We start from the raw sequence: 19,651 nt of genomic DNA on the forward strand, positions 1-19,651 counted from the left end.
TAGGCCTGTGGAAGGAAGAGTTCATATCATACAACAAGGGGATAGTTTCAAAAGTTGAACCAGTTTTCATTTCTATTCTTTGTGTTAAGATGTTTTTATGCATTTTAACCTGCTCAGTGGAGGAAACCTCTCTAAAGCAATGGAGTTTACCTGAGTGTAATTAGAATGAGAACGAGACATCCAGACTTCAATGTCAACATGAAAATGTACTGAAATCTACTTTTTCTTGCGGTTCATGTAAAGTTGTTTTATTTTAATTGTAAAGTCGTGAGTAGATTAATACTGGCAGCATGTGGAATTCCTTTTTTCCTCTTTTTTTTTTAAGTTTTTATCTAAACTAAAACACATGGATGTTGGAATGACTGACTGAAATGCATTTTTTTTTATAGTGTTTGCTTTCTGACAAGTTATTTTTGAGTAGGTTAATTGGTTGGTGAAACAGAGTAAATCTGATTTTGGATCCCTTTGGTCTAATGCATGATTGAATCTCCATTTGTTGTTTGCATATGTAACTGAAATGTATGTGTGAAAGTTAGAGATACTTATTTTAAGCTACCTTTATAGTCAGTGGAGAGATACAGGCAACTCTCAGGGTAATTTCTCTGACCTGTTTTACATGGATGCATTTGGTGTCTATTTCTGTATGTTGAGTATAAAAGGGGGTGGAACATAGCTGAGTAGATACATTTGAACTCTAAGTTTTGTATTGCTGAGAAAGGATAGATGAGCTTCATCCAGGATTTTCACTGCGCTGTAAAATGTGGTGGTATTGCAATGGTGCAGTAAGTCAGAAGGTAACTGAATAATAGGCAATGTGGCAGAGTTGGTAAAGATGTAACATGCTGTAGTATAACAACACTGGCTGTACATCAGAAGACTTAGATTCTATTCTTTGCTTTGCCATTCAGTTACTTTGCCGTTGTGGATAGCCACTGTATTTGCATTTGCTACTGCTATCTCATCAGTAAAATTAAGACTGTGGTACCTGTTCTTTTCAAATTGTTTTGAATGTTGTATTAGTTCTCTAGCAATAGTTTTTGGTAGAGTTCACTAGCAATAAAGGGAATACTGGGTACTAAAACCCCTGAAATATGAATAAGAACTAAAATTTCTTTTTTTTTTTTTTTTTCTTTAAAGCTTCATCAGATGAAGGAGTGATACTCTTGAAACATGACAAAAATCTGGACAAATTAAAAGTTTTCCTATTTCAGGAAAAAAAGCCAAAATGTATAGATCTGGGGAAACAGTCAAACGTCGACTCAACGTGCATGCTCCTCCTCGGATAAGAAGCGTGGAAGTTGCTAGAGGAAGAGCAGGCTATGGGTTTACCCTTTCTGGACAAGCTCCTTGTGTTCTTAGTTGCGTTATGAAAGGAAGCCCTGCAGATTATGTTGGACTTAAAGCAGGAGATCAGATATTTGCAGTTAATGAAATCAATGTGAAAAAAGCCTCTCATGAAGATGTAGTAAAACTTATAGGAAAATGTTCTGGAGTCCTGCACATGGTCATTGGTGAAGGGATTAGTCATAGAGATTCATGTTCAAGTGATGAAGAAGTCAGTTTTTATGATGGGAAGGGGTGGCTGAAGCCCAAACCTGACTCTAAAGCTCTGGGTATAAACAGAGCAGAGAAAGTTGTTGAAGAAATGCAGTCCGGTGGCATTTTCAACATGATCTTTGAGAATCCTACTCTTTGTGTTGGTAACTCAGATAATTCTGCACCGAAACAAAGATCATTTTCAGATTCTGCTGCTATTAAATTTGAAACTGGCAATGAAAGTGTAAGCAATCCAAACCTACTGTCAAAGGAAGAAATATCCAAAGTCCTGAATGATGATTCAGTTTTTAGAATTGGACTGGAGAGTGCAGAAGACTTTGGATTAGATGCAAGCATTTTAAACGTTGCCATGGTTGTAGGTTACCTAGGCTCAATTGAACTTCCTTCAACAACCTCGAATTTGGAAAATGAGAGTTTGCAGGCTATTCGTGGGTGCATGAGACGTCTGCGGGCAGAACAAAAAATCCATTCGCTAGTGATGATGAAGATAATGCATGACTGTATTCAGCTCTGCAGTGACAAATCAGGTGTAGTGGCAGAATATCCTGCGGAGAAACTGGCATTCAGTGCTGTTTGCCCAGATGACAGAAGATTCTTTGGACTAGTTACAATGCAAACAAATGATGATGCAAGCTTGGCTCAGGAAGATGAAGGGGTTCTGAGGACATCTTGCCATGTTTTTATGGTGGATCCTGAATTATTTCATCATAAAATTCACCAGGGCATAGCAAGGCGTTTTGGACTGGAATGTACAGCAGATCCAGACACAAATGGCTGTCTGGAGTTTCCAACATCGTCTCTACCCGTTCTTCAGTTTATTTCCGTTCTGTATAGGGATATGGGGGAATTGATTGAGGGAATGCGTGCGAGGGCTTTTCTTGATGGTGATGCAGATGCTCATCAGAATAATAGTACAAGCAGTAACAGCGATAGTGGAATTGGAAATTTTAACCAAGAAGAAAAGAATAATAGAGTTCTGGTGGTTGATTTAGGGAGCAATCCGAGTAAACACATTCCTAACAGCGTGTGGGAAAATCCAGTAGGAAGGGGACAAAATCAGCCTGCTTCCCATTGGAATGGCTTCTGTCATGAACAAGAAGGAAATGTTCCTTTAGAAGTAATTCAGAATGATAAGTCCCAAAACGTAAGCAAACACTTAAGTCCTTCTGCTCGTATTGAAGTTCCGCTGGTTTCCTCCCGAAATTCAGTACCCCCCTCAAAGAAAAATGCTGCAGGCATAGGCAATCAAAGGTGGTTGCCTGTGCATGTTTTACAAGAATGGCAGCATGGAAATGCTAGTGACCAGGAGTCATACACTGATTCTACAGACGGGTGGTCAAGCGTTAACTGTGGAACTCTTCCCCCGCCGATGAGTAAGATTCCAGCTGACAGATACAGAGTCGATGGCAGCTTTGGTCAGCCACAGTTAAAATCTCATAAAAATGAATGGTCTAAGAAGATGTTTTGCATGCAGAACAAATTTGGTCCTCCGCACAGTATTAGGAAGTCTAAAGAAGATAAAAAGGTAAGAATATGTTGATACTGATTCCTAAAAAAAAATCCAAAAAACCTCCAAATCCAACATCCTATGGTATTATTTGCATTCTAAAATTTAAATGTGTATGATATAATTTACAAAATTTCAGATGAAGAAAATATGGTTCTTTCTCCTTTGCAGAGGCTTTGCATATTGCTGTTTAATTGAGTGCAGCTCTGTAGTTGTACTTCTGCTGGAAATCTGTTAGAGCTTTCTCACATTTCTTCTTGTCTCTTCATTGTTTCCAAATGTTGCAGTGGCATTGTAATAAAAGGAGACATGACATTCTAGCAACTTCAGTTCCTTCTGACCTCCAGCAGCAAAAGAATGGAAACAGCCTGGTTCCTTTTTTATAGAAGGCTGGCTTGCAAATGTTATTATTTTAGTGATATCTATTTTTATAGAGATTTAGTCTAATCATTATTCAAAAACTGATGTTATACACTTTTAACTTTAACCCAATAAGACAATTTTATTATAAAAATTCACTTCACCAAACTTCTCAATACAAGTAGCGTTAAACCTACATCAAAAGATAGTTGTTACTGGTGATTATAGTGTCCACTATTAGGTCACAATTCTAACATTCTGCCAGTAAGCTGTAATTCGAATTTTATTCCAAATTACTGCTTCATCTACTTGTTTTGTCTACTATTAGGCTTCTATAAACCAAAATGAGAATATTAAAAGTGTGGGACGAGTATCCAACATAATTACATGCTGTTCCCTTTGTCACATACACGTTTTGCTGTTGAGGGAACTAATCTCATGGGAGTCTGTTGTTGATAACTGGGATTCCAGTAAAGTGGAGGTCATTGATCTTACACTAAAAGAGTTAGTAGTGGAGTTGTATCTAAAACATTTGCTGACTTCAGGGAAAGACAGAACCTTATACTCCAAATTAGTCTTCGAGAAGCATTGTTGTTCCATGAGGAAGTATTGCTTATATGAGCGATTCAAGTGTCCATCATACTATCCAAATCTGTTTGAAAAAATTTTTTTTTCACCTGATTAAAAATATCCCCTCAAGTAGATGACAGTAGAGATTTATTAGTTGTTTCCCACTGTTATAAACAAAATCTTTGCATTGGTATGACACTCAGGCATAGACTTTTGGGGGATTAGAATGCAGAACTTCAGAACGTTTTGGTGTGGAAAGAGAAATTATTTTTTATTGCTTTTCTTGCACTATGAAGCCAACAACTTTCAGATACATTCTTTTGTATGCTTTTTGTGCTGAAAATAAAAAAAATAAAATTGTATATATACTAGTTATACACTAGTGTATTTGTCATGGTTTAGGCCTGTTTTACCTCAAACCAGGACATTATTTTTTAAGGTGAAGTGCCTGCTGCAGGCAGCATTGTTTTCCAGACCCACAATAGTGTATTAAATTTCAGGTGATCTTAAATACAAAGTGATTCACACTTTTCAGAAGACAAATAGAAATTATCTAGACAGAAACACTTACTTTGTAAATATTGCCCACCCAAACCACCGAACAATCAATTCTACCTGTTACTATGAAGACTACATGCTTCATGATCTTTTTGATGGACCAAGGAAAAGGCCTCTATATGCACCTAGTGCAGATGCATTATGGATGTTGGTTGCAAGTGCACTTTGGGGACTGGACTAGCTGCATGGGATGATGTTGAAATTCCTTCATGGTCTCTGCAACACATTTGTGTCTGCATTGTTGTCTGTGATAGTAATATGGCTTATATTTTTTTTTTTTTTTCCCCCAGAGATTTAAAATAATAATAAAAAAAGATTTCTGGATGTTTGAAACATTTATTTCATGGAAGTCAAGTATACACTAATGAAAATCTCGTAGAAAATAAAATCATCACTTTAAGATGAAAGACGTTCTGTATGTGGATAAACGGTAATAATATTTCACCTACTGTGAAATATACCATATATACCAGAATATATGTTCCAACACTAAATATCTCAATCTTCCTGTTTGAGTCTATTTACTAAGAAAATAGGCATTCTGTTATTTGATTAATAACAAATTTGTTTGCAAGATGCATTTCAAATGTTTCTACATTGCTTTAGAATTTAGTCTCTTCATTAAGGCTACAGAACCTCTTTTGCATTTTAATTTTGTTTTTCAGTATTTTTGAAGGCTATTGAAACCGATGATAAAAGCTCATGAAAGTCTTGAAATCATTTGCAAGTTTGAGTTGCAAGCACTTAGCATTATTCAAAGTAATTCGTGAAGATGAAGTAGTACTACGTTCTTGCCTTAAATCTTTAATGAAAATAGTCAGGGGATGTCATTATTGATGAATGTGCCTCTGTACTCCTTTACGTACTGCAGAAATAGGCAAAATCTATGTTTTTGCATATTAGAGCACTAATTTGCTTTCATATGAGAGTGATACTCAGAAATTCAGACTCTTTTTGCTTTGTGTGAAGAGAAAAGGTAAGACTGTCTATTCCAAAACATTATTCAGATGGGTTAGATGCTGCATTCTAGAAAACTATACGTCCTCAGTTTCCTGTGACCTTTCTTAAGTGGTGAGAACTGATTTTACACAGCATGCTCAGACACATTCCAGTCATGGAATAAAGTATATAAAGTGGCCATATGGGATTACATTCATATTTTTACAACCTAGTGGCTGAGTCTAATGCTACATTTGGCAAAGCAGTCCTTAAATTGCTTTTTAATTAAGGTGTGGGTTTTTTTTTTGTCTTACATTAATACTGAAGGGTAATATATCCTATGAGTGGGAATGTGCAGAAGCCACCAGAGGGAGAAAAGGTTACCAAAGCTAGAATTTCTTGTGATGGAATCTGCACATCCGTATTACGTACCATCTTCCTTGGAGCTTTCATTACACACTGGGGAAAGGACATGAGTTCCCAGATGCAATTCTCATCTAGCAGAACCGCTGTGCGGCTAAACAGTGATAATCACAGCATGTAATTCAGGAAAATACGCTGTACCGTACATTGCTAGTGGGGGGGTAAAAGGGGCATAAACTCTTTCCTGATTTTATAGCTATACTGACAGCACATTTGTGAATTGTACAGAACACATGGGCAGATGTGAGCAAGCTCTAGTGAACATATGTATTTAAAATTGCACTTTCAGAACTGGACCTGGGAAGTGTTTCTTGTGGGTAGGAATAGTTAGTGTTTCAGACTTCAGGTTACAAGGAAGTAAACACGTTTTCTAAGCTTTGTTTTCCCTTTAGTCCCTTTAATGATGATGTTTTCAACTTACAAATTAGAATTGTGGTTAACTTTGTAATAATTTTAAATCTTAATATTCTTTACACTACTACAAAGCATTCTAAAGTTCAATATAAGTGTGAATAGTTGAAAAAAATCAAAAAAACCTAACTTGATTAAATGTTACTGGATAGCATTAGTTTTTTTTGTTTTGCTTTAAAATGTTGTTAGGAATTTATCCCTAAGTTACTGAGCTCATACTTTCACAATTGCTGTATTTTTTTGTTTTTAAATCCCTGGCTTTTAAAATGGTGTTTGTACATGGGAAGAGGAGAACCAAATCAGGGAAATTTAGTTCTATTCCACCTCTTCTGGCTGAGATTTACTGGAGGGTATCTCTGGCCCTATGCACCTTTAAAATTATTTCCTGTACTGAACGTCACATTTCCTGTGTTTCCTAAAAGTTTGATGTGAACAGATTTCTACTACATCTTATGAGACTTTTTGGGGGGTCTTCTTGACTAGTGGGAGGCCTGATGATGTTCCTGAAATTCACTGAAAAGGAAGCTCACAGAAGGTTTCTTTGAATCTCAGAATGACTAAGGATGATTTCTGGCAGCTAGAAGCTTCTGAATTGCTGTAAGACTGATACTGGGTAGGGGTGTGTGGTCTAGTGAGTTCTATGAGACTAGCGGATGAAGAGACTGGTTATGGTTTCAGTGGGAATGGAATAATTCCTGCTTTTTTGTTTGTTATTCCTTTTGCACTGTACTACTTCCTTTGCTGTTGCCTTGTTATTTCTACCTTTTTCAGCATTCCACTAAGTTTCAGTTACCTACTCATCCTTTTCCATGATTTTGGGTTATGCAAAAGAAGAGTATCATAAGGTACGTGAAGACATCAGGGGATGTTAGGATTGGCAAGGGACGTGAGAAATTGCTGAACAGGAAAGCATTCCTTTCCCTCTAGACTAAATTACTCTAATACGTTTGATTTAGTTCAACCCTCACTCTCTGTTTTCAGGCTAGCGCCTGGCCAAAAATTTGTCTACCCAATACTGTTTTAAATTAAGTTTTACTAGGAAAATACTCCTTTTTCCACTGGAAAGCTTCATAACAGTCAGTTTCGTCTTTGAGTTTTCTCTCCATGAGGACAGAATCTTAGGCATTGACCTCTTGCCATTCCTTTTTTTTTTTTTTTTTTCTGAAGAGAAATTCTGTTAATATTTTGGAGGCATGTATAACGTTTAAGATCACAAGAGGTTTTACAACCTGAGCTGAATAACTAGTATTTGGGTACTAGGTTTCCAAGTGAATATGACCAAGTAATTAAAAAGCCTTTTAAAATTTGGGGTCTTGATTTTTAGAAACCCTTTTCTGCTTCACATTTGTTGTAAGACTTCTGTCTTGACCACATTATTGTTTGTGCTCATGAAGAGCGTGGATTTGTAAATTGTTCCCACTTGTAGATCTTAGAGGAAGAAAAAATAGATAATCTCATTGTCTGAGATTCACTGGACAATAGTATTGCAAATATATATATATATATATTTTTTTTTTTTTTAACCAAAACCCATATCAACTGCTTTGTAACCTTCATGACTTAAGCTACTGAAAATATTGTAAGAATGTAAAAGAGAGAAGACAGGTGAGCAATACTGTGGGATTCGCTAATGCATCTTTCCATGCTAATATATTTTCTGGGTTACTATTATTGTTATTCTGTTTTGATCAGAAGTTTAACTGTATCTACTTCAGAGTTGTCTTTGTTTCCGAAGCAAGTATTACCGAAAAAGTTATGCTCTTCAAGTTAAAATGGAATATTTTTTTTTTTTGTGAAAATTTGTAATTTGTTTCAAATCCAAGAATTGCAGTTTTTAAGGTTGGTAACTGGATGGTGAACTAATTGAAAGGCAGATATTATAGATGCAAAGACAATGTTGGCAAAGCTGTGTGGTTCCCATATTTGTTTTTTGTTGTATAATTACATGTTTTTTTCCCTTTCCTCTACAATTCTGTTTGCTCACTAGCTTAAATTGTTCCACCCCAGCTGTTTATAAAGCAGAATTAATGGCAGCTGGATTGCTCTACAGCAGTACAATTTAATGTTAACCATTGGAATTATAGGCTTTGATCTGATTTGAGATGTATGTATATACCTTAAAGAGAACGCAACTGAAATCCCAAACACCAAGCTAGATCTGAGAATGTGCTAACATGAATTAAGGTATTAATCTGCAAAGAGGCGTTTATATGAAATATGTCCTCTGATACATTTTGCTATGAGAAAATGAAAAGCAATTAAATGTTTAGTTATTTCATGCAGCCTTTTTGTATGTATTATAATATTCTAAAATAATTTTTTAAAAAATGGTTAGTTCTAGGATCTTTAAAAATGTATAAATAGCCAAAATAATGCTGGGTCCTTCTCTCTCGAAAAGAAATTAGATAAAATCTGGACAGTAAATGTCTGTAGAGCAGTGTTGAGTTTTGTCGTGGTTTGGGCTGGGTTGGCCACTCAGGTGGAATGACAGATGCTCTCCCCTACCTCTCCAAAGAGAGGCAGGAGAGCAAGAGAGAGACTTAAGCACTTAGAAGGAACCAAACTACTTTAATGAAAATATTAATAATAAAATGGAAATGATAAATACATACAAATCCGTATTAAGCTCCCAGGATGACAATCATGTCACTGTCTGGCACTGGGGAAGTCCCAGACTGGACTCAGTGATGGATGGGAACTGGATTTCAGATCTGGATTCAGGATCGGGATCAAAGGCACGTGAACAGAGTCCTTCTCAGGCACTGGCCATTGAAGAGAGAGGCTGACCTCTTTGATCCCTCAGCTTTTATACTGAGCATGAGGCAGAGGGATGGAATACCCTGTTGGTCAGTTTTGGGTCACCTGTCCTGTCTCCTTCTCCCCACAGGTGCAATCCCTCTGCACTTTTCCACTTCTGACCCTCCAACGGGGCAAATAACAAAGTTAGCTGGCCTTTGTTGTAGCAATAAGTATAAGCAGGAGCCTCTCTGCATACCGTGCCTTGGCATCAATTATAAACATAGGTCTTATCACTCTGAGAGCAAACAGTATCTGTACAATATGCAGTTAATTTCAGTAGTTAGAAGAGGCCCTGCTAAAAAGTCAAGTTACTGAACAAAATTGATCCTGTTTTACCTCAAACCAGGACAAATTTGTGAATTTTTCTCATTTCAAATTTATGTGCTAGAGACTTAGAATTTTTCATTACACCTGAATTTAAATGTTTTCTAGATCAAGTGTAGGTTTGAACTCCGATTAACATCATGATAGTGAAGGGGAGATGCAGGCATCTAAGGATTTCTGAGCTAGTTTTGAGTTGCAATGTCACTGGAGAAGTTAGCATCTTGAGAAACAAATAGCAACAATGAAAAAACAGTGTGGAGAAAAATAATTAGACCAGAATGAATTGAAATAATGAAAAATGGCTTTATTTTAAGTTTTAAACACAGAAGCTTTGAAATAAGAGATTACAAAACTATTGTCTGAGCTTTCAGTTGTACAAAGGTAGATCCCAATTCCTTGCAGTTGAGAAGATTTAGAGGAAAAAAAAGAGCTGTAAAATACAGGTTCTTCACTGGAGAAGAAATAGATCAATATGGAATAAAGGTCTTTAATTAACAAAAATAAATATGGAATTGCTAAAACTTATCTGAAGTTTTTAAACAGAAACATGGAAAAAATGAAGCCTCAAGATGAAGAGTTGAAAATTAATCCCATAAATAAAATGGCCATTAAGACATCAATAGACTTGCAAAGATAGTACCAGAGAAGGATACTCTGCATCATCAAAACAAATTCTAGCTCTTAAGCAATCATGTGTTATCAAGCCTTCCACATACTTAGCAGTTGTACCTTTGAAAAAAATGTTTGCACCCTGCTTTCCCTTCCACCCTGCCTTCTACAGGAACAACATTCCATCACTATTATGATGTTAGAAACCTTTTTTTGTTTTCCAGTCTGAAATCTAGTCGTGGCCACCTCATACCCATTTCTTCTGCTGCTAGTGTCTCCTTTAGTGAAAGTGACTCTTTCTTCAGTGTTTAGCTTTTTGTTTGGGCATAGAAATCATATTCTCTTTTGGCTTTCATTTTGTTTGATGTAAAGCGCTTAGTCTTTTAGTCTTCTGGGAAGTAAAGTTTTCATTCTCCAGATAACTTCAGTAGCCCTTTTCTGAAACTACTCTAGTTTAAATTCTTCTTTCTTGGAACTGAGTAACCAAAATTTTATGCTGATTTCCTAGTCAAGCTTTTGTGTAACTGTAGTGTACATTTTCCTGTCCCTGTTGTTAATACTTCATACAATACCACCTCATATATTATTTACTTTCTTTCATAGTACATAGCATTGATGGTTAATACTTATTTTGTAATTGGTCAGTAAAAACATCCATATGTATCTGATGAGATATCCAATATTGAGGCCAATATCCTATTTTGGGCACCGGCCAGGAGCAGCTGTTTAGAAAAAACATAGAAGAGCTGTGAAAAATATATCCATCTAATTTTCAGCAGCACATGGTTTAGACACTCCTCCTGTAGAGAAACCATCCACATCATTGTGCATAATAACCTTTGTGAATCTTTGGTCTTGAATTTGTTGTTTCTTAAACTCAGTTGTACTTTTGGCATTCCTGGTATCACTTCTTATATATTCTGCAGTTTATTAGCATGGAAAGAAAACAGTACATAATTGTACTTTCCATGTAGTTTCATTTCATACCTGCTAATGTTTGTTATGAGAAATACTGAACAATCTTACTCTCTATTTATTTTCTCTTAGTCATTTTATTTTGTTTTAAACCTCAATCACCAATCACTTATTTTCCAAGCAGAAGTAAGCTTAGTCTCCTCCCATACAAAAGTTTTCATAACTGTAATCTTCCCTCCCTTAGTTGTACCATATTACTTTTGAGATGGGCTGACCATGACTATAAGCAGTTTTTAAAATGCGTGTGCAGGCAATGTATTCATAAAGCTTATTTCTTGATTTCTTTTGCTTTGCTGATGATTCTTCATTTGTCTTTTTGATTGTTACTGATTATTGGACCATACTGACTTAATGTTCCCAGCTAATGCCTACCTAATGTTCAAGATGATTTGGAACCAATTGTTACGTGTGTACTGGTAATTTTCTCTACATTTTCCCCTAGTGTACTCAGGTCTTTCTGCTCCTCTGCAATTTCCCACTAATAAGCTTCCAACTCATACAAGATACTATTACCTAGTTATACTGAGAAAATGATCTTACTATTCCATCTGCATTAATACCATCAACACGTGTGGGTTTTTTGTTTGAAAAGGGATTAGGATAGTACTGAAATGTAGGTGGTCAGTGTTTTGTGCCCAGTGTCCTGAGTACAGGAGTCAAGCAATAAATTTCATGTACTTGGATGTCCAATGTGTCCAGGACAGCCTCTTTTTTATGTCTTCCCAGAGTGCATAGAGATCTTACATGAAATTTTACGTCATTCTTGATTATATTATGGGTCTAACTGCTATTGAAAATGCCACTGTAATGGTTAGAAGGCAGTGAAATGTGTCATCATCTGATTAGTAAAGAGAGATTCTTAAAAGTGATCACATCCATTGACCAGTAATGTTGAATAATACCATTTGAAACCTTTGTCATACTGGTGCCAAAAAAAATAAATAAATCATTACAGGAATTGCAGTGGCATTAAAGCCTGTGGAAAAGCTGCCTGTAAAGTTTGAATGATGCTAGACCTTTTTAAATTAACCCTTTCTCACCTAATCCAATTTTGTAAGGTGATGTCAATCCATGATGATGGCAGCAGTGCTGGGCAGCCTGGAGGGTGTTACTTCATTCTTGTTTTGTTCCATAGCACATGGAGCCCTCTCCCACACCATGCCTGCCTCTACCCCAGGACTCGCTGCTCCTGTTCCTGTTATGGTCCAGGGGACTGGACCACAGCAAGTGCTTTTCCCATTTACCTCCCAGATTCTTTTATCTCTTTAAGGGTGCGAGAGGCACTAACCCAACATACCTCATTTTTCAATCCATCCTGTTCTCAGGCCCCATAGGCCCTCACTTTACAAGTCCTGCAAGTCTCCACTGTCAGATTTTGGGTGGAAGAGCTTGTGATGCTGGCTGATAGGATGAAGGGTAAAGGGATATGATGGCCTACAGGGCTGCCTGCTCTGCATTGCTCTAGTGGGGCGGTCACTCAGCTAACAGGACCCATAATTGGGAGAATGGGCACATAGGGGTGGTACTAGACAACAGAGGAAGGTTAAGCCAAATGGTCCAGAGCAGGATTTGAGACAATATTGATGACAGAGTAGTATTTGTATCCACTACTTTGTTCTGTGATCCTCTGACACTTTCAGCATTTTTTGAGATTTTGTGTAGTGACTATATTGGCATTACTGTGGCATCCCTGTTTCCCATCCCTTTTCAGAAGGGTCTAAATTAGGAACTTTCTTTCTGAAGTCTTAAACCTACGTTTTTTTTTTTTTTGTAAAGATGAACTGCTCCAGACTGACCCTTCTGCTGTTTAACATCTGAGAGTAAATTTGGTGTGTTTTGAATATCCACAGAAGTTTCAAATTATATTATGTGTGTATCTGGGTTCCGAACTGTTACGCACTTCCCCATACAAAGTCATAGAGCCTAAAAACAGTGAGAGGTTTTTAAAAGCTTCAATAGCTGGAAATAGGAGAAGGACAAATTAAAATTCGATGATTTTATAGTTAGCATGATTAAGCTCTGTGACACATAGAACATAGTGAATTCTGTATTAGCTGAGCTCCTTAAATTGAGGCCTTTTAAATGATGCTGTTCCTTTTTTTTTGTGATAAAATCAGTGAATAAGCACCCTCCTTTTGTTATGTGCTTTTTAGAGGCAATTAATCAGAAATCAGTACTTAAATTGACACTTGTTGTACAGACACTTAGAGTTTTTGTTAAAAGAATCTAATTTATTGGACTTTTTAGTATAGGGAAATGCTTACCTGCGGAATTGACTTTGGAGCACGATGGCCAGTTGCTGTCTTGGGTAGTGATGGTTGTTTCTGTTGCAAGCATGGTTTAGCTGGATTGTATAAGACTCCCCAAGCTGTTGTTCTGGTGAATTTTTCTAATCCAGCTGGCAATTGGTCCTACGTGACCATTCTAGCATGTGCGTGGTCCTTTTGTATTATCTTAAATGGTCAGATCGGAGGGTGGTATACTAGTTCCACCTGAACATGAGAAGGAAACAATTTCTATCAAAATTACTACATACCAGTAACTATATTTTTGTTTTACAGCTCTTATAAATTTATTCATGATATTCAATTACTTTCTTATGCTTTTTTTCCTCAAACATTTAAAAAAATTATTTCACTCACGTCTGTGAATCTTGTGAGATTAGCTTTCATTATGAAACAGTTTTGAAAGCATGTTAAAGTGTCCTTCTGTAAATGTAGATGATCAGGCTTGGTGGTATTTTTTTTTTTAACTTTTTAGATTAGCTCCCCTTCTTACGTTTTTGCCTTTCCCTCTTCCTGCTCTTCCACACAGCAGCCAAAATCTCTGTCCCATGAGATTCAGCCCCTTTAGTTTCCCCTCAAGGTCACAAACCGTAACGTGTTTTCCACACAAGACTAAATTTGCTAGATGCTGTAAAGCTGGCCTAAGCCTCACAGTTTTTCTTTCTCCTTTTTCTTTCCCCCTTTCTGGGTTCCTGCTGCCAGCTGCCTGTATTTTGTCGTTGTCAAGGATGCTTGAACATGTAGCAAAAATCTCCCACTTCCCTAGTCTCTTGTGCTCCAAGAGCAGCCAGTGTTCTCTCCTTGCTACCTCCTTCCTGCTCCTCCAGCTTTAAAACTGGGAGGAGAGGAATGTCATTGTTTTATTAGTTATATCCAGATACTTGCATGAGAGGACAATATATGTTTAACTGTACAGAAGACAAAAAGACTATGTAGTACAAAATGGAAATTTCAGGTTGTTATGTATGGCGATTTGTTAAAAAGTTATAATACTTGATAAGTGCATTTGCTAGAATATGAAAGAGCGTGATACAGCTCATGCTATAGCTGGGAATTTGTTTAAGCGAATCGAAGATGTTTTTTCTAAAGGTGTTTGGTTTCGTTGGGTTGTGAATAATTGATAAGGTTTCATCAACTTGCTTCTGTGCACTCAAGCTCCAGGTTAGAGTATCGTATTGACTATCATAGTTTCATGTTGCATTTCTTTGGTAGTACCAACTTAGAAGAGTTCTTGTCTTGCTCAGGCCAGAGTAGGCAGTGAACATCATCATTTGTGGTTGGCTTGACTGTATGTGGATCTGTGTTAGGAACAGGATTATGTCATTTCGTAAACTGTAGTTTATTGTTAGTGGAGATGAGGGGGCAGCCTGCTGCAGCTCGGGAGCTGGCATGAGTGATCACAGATATGTGCAAAGTCCCTAAGCTAGCACAGCTGCTGAAAGAAATGTTATACAGAGCCTAACTTGTTTATCAGTTAAAATTACTTCTAAGTGTCCATCCTTTTTTCTTCCTGTCTTTAAAGAACTAGATTTGTGCAAGTTGCCTTGTATCGGATCATTTAATTCTTTCTGTCCCTCTGTTTGCAGGCTAACATGAGTCATGTGCTTCTTCACTCCCTCTGTCTTGTTAATACATGAAATAAAACATTTTCCACTTTCTCATTTGTACTTTTCTTGTATACCTTTCTTGTTATCAGCCAGAAACTGTTCTCACTTGGACATATTTACAAAATGCTGCTATATTCATCCTCCTCTGGTGACTTGTTTTTAATGCCTTTCTTGTCAAGTAGATTAGGAGGTAGCTCATCCACAAGGCCAAATAAACAAGTTAAAAATGAAATTTAAAAAAAAAGTACTTGAAGGAAAGAAAGACTATAGTTTGGTAAGTGATTTATGGTTATTTCAGGGGAATGTATTTGCACATGCCATTTCCTGTAAGCCTAATGAAAAGGGGTGACCTAGTCATATATTAAAAAAAAATTATGCAGACCCATTCTTTCTCCTGCTTTTTCTCATGATTATATATTTAACTGGTATTTCAGTCCGTGCTAGTTCATAACTTTTACTTTGCTATAAGAATAGAAAAAGGAATGTTGTGGGTTTTTTTTTTTTTTAGAGCATCAGTGTGTTAATTCCTTTAATACTTTGTTGTTTTTCTTCTCCATCTGCCAAATCATAACAGGATAAAGGCTTTTAGAGGTATGTTCTTTTGTACTTTCACCATGATAGTAGTAGCAGAGTTGTAAATATCTGCATGGCAAAATGTACGAACCAACTTGTTTTCACAAATTTCTGTGCTTTTCTATTTGTTTCTGGGTTCCTAAAATGAAGACACTTAATGAAGTATCAGATGGACTTTAGTTTCTATGATAGAATTTCTGTGATAGAATTTCTTAGATTTTCTTGAGTATCTAGATATTTTTAGAGTTTTCTTTTATAGATTCAGCAATACAGCATTTGTGGAAGAGAATCTTTGAGATATGGTAGTAAATAGTTCTATGGCTTATCTGTAAGCCATTTTTGTATCTGTATTTAAAAAGACCCACAGCCCCATGTTCATGTAGCAAAATTCAGCATTTTAGTTTGGCAGCTAATAGCAAATGAAACAGCATTTTGTTGGTCATATAGTGTACTGTTCTGATTTTTTTTTAGGTTCATTTAATGTTTTTTAAAATCTGTTTAATAGTGTAATAAAGATTTTTAGAAGTATGATAATTTCTTTATGGCTAGCAGATTGCAAAATTTACATTAATATCAGTTATTGCACTAGCAATCTCCCTTTGCTCAAGTACTGTGGATTTCTTTAGCCATGATGATCAGGACATTCCAGTTGCAATGGCTGTTCTCTCTTCAAGTCATGCATGCTTTTATTTCCAGCTTTTCAGAGTCCCATGAAAAACATTTGGCAAAATGTTGCTGCTATTTCCTTAAGCTACATGATTCTTTCTTTATTTGTGTGCGTGTGTGTATGCAAGGCAATTTTTTTAATTGATCTGCAGGAGGAGGTCTGCCTTCACAGTCTGAATGTCTGGAATAGAGTCAAGAAAGGATGAAAAGGGAGACTTCTCAGCACTATTATGAGGAAATTAAATACTTTGTGAACGGCAGTCTTTTTTTTTTTTTTTTTTTTTTTTTTTTTAGCAATGTCTTCCTTAATTTCCTAGATTATTAATTTGATTATTCAGAGCAAGGAAGAGATTTTTGTCAGTTGAAAATGCTTTCCTAATTGCAGTTGTTATCCAAATGGGTTGGGGAATTGGTTAGCTCAGTGAAATTTTATATTTTGTAATAATTTCTTAAGCACTGTTTTATTCTCGGGGTCTTTTTTTCCCTGCACTTATCTTTACCATTCTGTCCAGGGCTCAGTAGTGAGTTTTGCATAAGAATGCCAATATCTGTAAATAAAAATTTTGATTGGATACTAATTTACTGTTCTCTTTTCTACTACCACACAATTTGCAAGTGTGTTTTGTCCACTCTCTCTCTTTCTCTTTGTTATGTTTCTCACCACAAATAGGTAAGCAGCATTGACTTCTACAATGGGGCATCTGGTGATAATTAATCTTATCTAGAATCTGCTTCTCAGTGGAATCTAATTAGATTTGTCTTCAGGCAGTTTGTTCTTCTTCCTTCAATTTGTATTGTTACTGTTTCAAAATTTTTTGAGTATATGTTCTATAGTTGTATGTCTTAATCTCCCAGAATCACGTATGGCAGTCTTCAATATTTGAACATATACTGGACAGTTTATATTCTTTTGGGGCTAAATTAGAAAGAAAAGTGAAAATGTATTTGTTATTCAAAATAGATATGACTGCTATTGGTAGTTTTTTTGCCTTTGTTTCCTTTTACCAGTTTTCTTTTATGAAAGATAAAGTCATCCAAGGGATGCATCTTGTTTTGAGAAATATATGAAAAACTGTTAAGGAAAATCCATACTGTGTAACTATTTCATTAGTTTCAAAATACCCGTTGTGCTCGCACTAATGATGTCCTTAATTTCAGCAGCCTTAGAATTTGCTGGGCTGTTTGTAGTCTGATAGTTTTTTCACTAATTCACAGGTTAAAAATTGCAAAACTGGTGTGGTCATGCTTAACTAGTGGTGAAACCTAGTAGCTGTACAGATATATTCCTGTTAAAGCAGCATGAATATACTCATACAGGAGAAGCCAGGCCAGTGCTTTGATATATTATGCAGCAATAGTAATGAATGCTGCTGAATTTAGTGACGGGTTAATGTGGAGTTCACTGTTTGTCACAGATTACTGCATTAGGTATAAGCTTTCAGTTCAGATGGGAAAGACTGCTGTGACTGTAAGGTATTAGCCAAGGGTGACATACCTCAATGGTACCTGCCTGGTTGAAGAGATGATTTTAAAAGTTGCTCAGAAAGACAGGAACTGCCCTCATTCCAGTGGGTGCTATCTGTGAACATTTACAGAGAGCAACTTTCCTGTCATCACGTTTAGTTGATCATTTTAGCAAGCCATCTTAGGGTGTTTATACTACACTTTTAAATGTTTTCTTAAAAACCTTAGAAGCTAATCTCCAGTTGCCAGATTTCTAGTTTTCCATTGTAGAACATGCCCAATTTTCTTCTCAGCCACTTAAAAAAACCCTTAGTAAACTGAAAACTGGGAGGAAAGGAGATTTCATATAAAAATGCATCACTTTTAATACTGAATGAAGAAGCTGGAGTCTCAGCCTGTTGCAGTGATGAACCCTGCTACCAATGTTGGATGCAGATTCCTGTATACTGTGTTAAGTCTTGACATTTCTACGAGCTTGTAAACGGGGTCTGTTGTGAGTACTGGTGACAGTCCAAGCCCTGTTGCTAAAGAATAGTGTTGACTCCATAGGAATAAGCAAACAGGCAGACATCTGTTGGATACCTGATCTTTTATTGCAATAAGGAGGCTGTCTAATATTCTCGGTGCTCTTCTCTAGTTTTTATGAGTGGTTGTTAGCATGAGATTATAAGAATGTGACATTTATGATTGTTCTTTTGGTTAATGTGTCACAGAATGGCCAGGGTTGGAAGGGACCTCTGGTCATTGATAAGATCCCCCCTCATTCTTCTTTTCTTTAGACTAAAGACACCCAAGTTCCTCAACCTTTCCTCATATGAAAGATGTTCTAATCCCCTAATCATCTTCATAGCCCTTTGCTGGACCCTCTCCAGCCGATCCCTGTCTTTCTTGAACTGGGGAGCCCAGAACTGGACACAGCACTCCAGATGCAGCCTCACCAAGGCAGAGTAGAGGGGGAGGATGACCTCCCTCGACCTGCTGGCCACACTCTTCATGATGCATCCCAGGATGCCATTGGCCTTCTTGGCCACCAGGGCACATTGCTGGCTCATGGTCATCCTGTTGTCCACCAGGACTCCCAGGTCCCTTTCCACAGAGCTGCTCTCCAGGAGGTCAGCCCCCAACCTGTACTGATGCATGGGGTTATTCCTCCCCAGGTGCAGTACCCTACACTTGCCCGTATTGAATTTCATAAGGTTTCTCTCTGCCCAACTCTCCAGCCTGTCCAGGCCACGCTGTAAGGCAGCACAGCCTTCTGGAGTGTCAGCCACTCCTCCCAGTTTTGTGTCATCAGCAAACTTGCTGATGGTACACTCCATCCCCCTTCATCCATGTGTCGTATATGGACTTTCAAACAAGTGATCAAAGGGATACCAAAATATTTCAGAATTGAGAGCACAGCAACTTGCCTAAAGGAAGAAAAAATAAAAATACTAAAATCTAATAAATATTACAAAGCTGCCAATAAGCAATTTTAAAAGTACTAATAAATATATTTGTAAGCTTACTGTGATGAAAAAGATGCTGAAATGAAATAGAAGAAAACTTACTCTGAATTAAACTCTGTTAATTTTCTAAAGAGAAAAAGCATCAGAAGACAGGGAGGAATTTTCCCCATATTGAATGTCACAGTGAAAGGAATCCAAAATTTCAGGCACATAATCACAAGTTTTCATAATGTAGTGAGTTTATGTACATCTGCTTGGCAGCAGTCACTGACTGTGTGCCTACTCTTAGGTTTAAGCTTACACTTTTGCCATGTGGCATTAACTGGATATACACATACGGAGCTGTTGTAGCGTAACTGACATATGGTGACTTTTTAAGGACAAAGAGTAAGATTATGGAGAAGAGAGAAAGCTATTAGATTTAATTATTGCAGCACCAATTCTAGTCATTGAACATCCAAGTGAAGTAGTTTCTTTCTTCAGAACAAAAGTTCCTCCATTTTGTACGTGCGATTTAAAAAGTTGGACTTGAAAGTAGCAAGCCTTCTAAAAAATGAGTAGTGAAAGTAACATTTT

At 36.9% G+C, this 19,651-nt stretch overlaps 1 protein-coding gene across 3 annotated transcripts in view; it reads left to right on the plus strand.

Annotated features, from left to right (window-relative positions):
• Nucleotides 1-1,158: 1,158 nt before the first annotated feature.
• The window catches only part of RGS12 (regulator of G protein signaling 12), a gene marked incomplete at its 3' end in the record, with an annotated part of 83,144 nt that continues 64,651 nt past the window's right edge, over nucleotides 1,159-19,651 (plus strand). For all 3 annotated transcript variants that reach the window (XM_082482289.1, XM_082482290.1, XM_082482291.1), the window contains exon 1: nucleotides 1,159-3,082. In XM_082482289.1, the coding sequence (XP_082338415.1) occupies nucleotides 1,226-3,082 (1,857 nt within the window). In that variant the 5' untranslated portion in view covers nucleotides 1,159-1,225. The remainder of the gene's footprint in view (nucleotides 3,083-19,651) is intronic.

This window comes from Vanellus vanellus, assembly GCF_965231255.1.
Source record: "Vanellus vanellus genome assembly, chromosome: 4".
Taxonomy (NCBI): Eukaryota; Metazoa; Chordata; class Aves; order Charadriiformes; family Charadriidae; genus Vanellus; species Vanellus vanellus.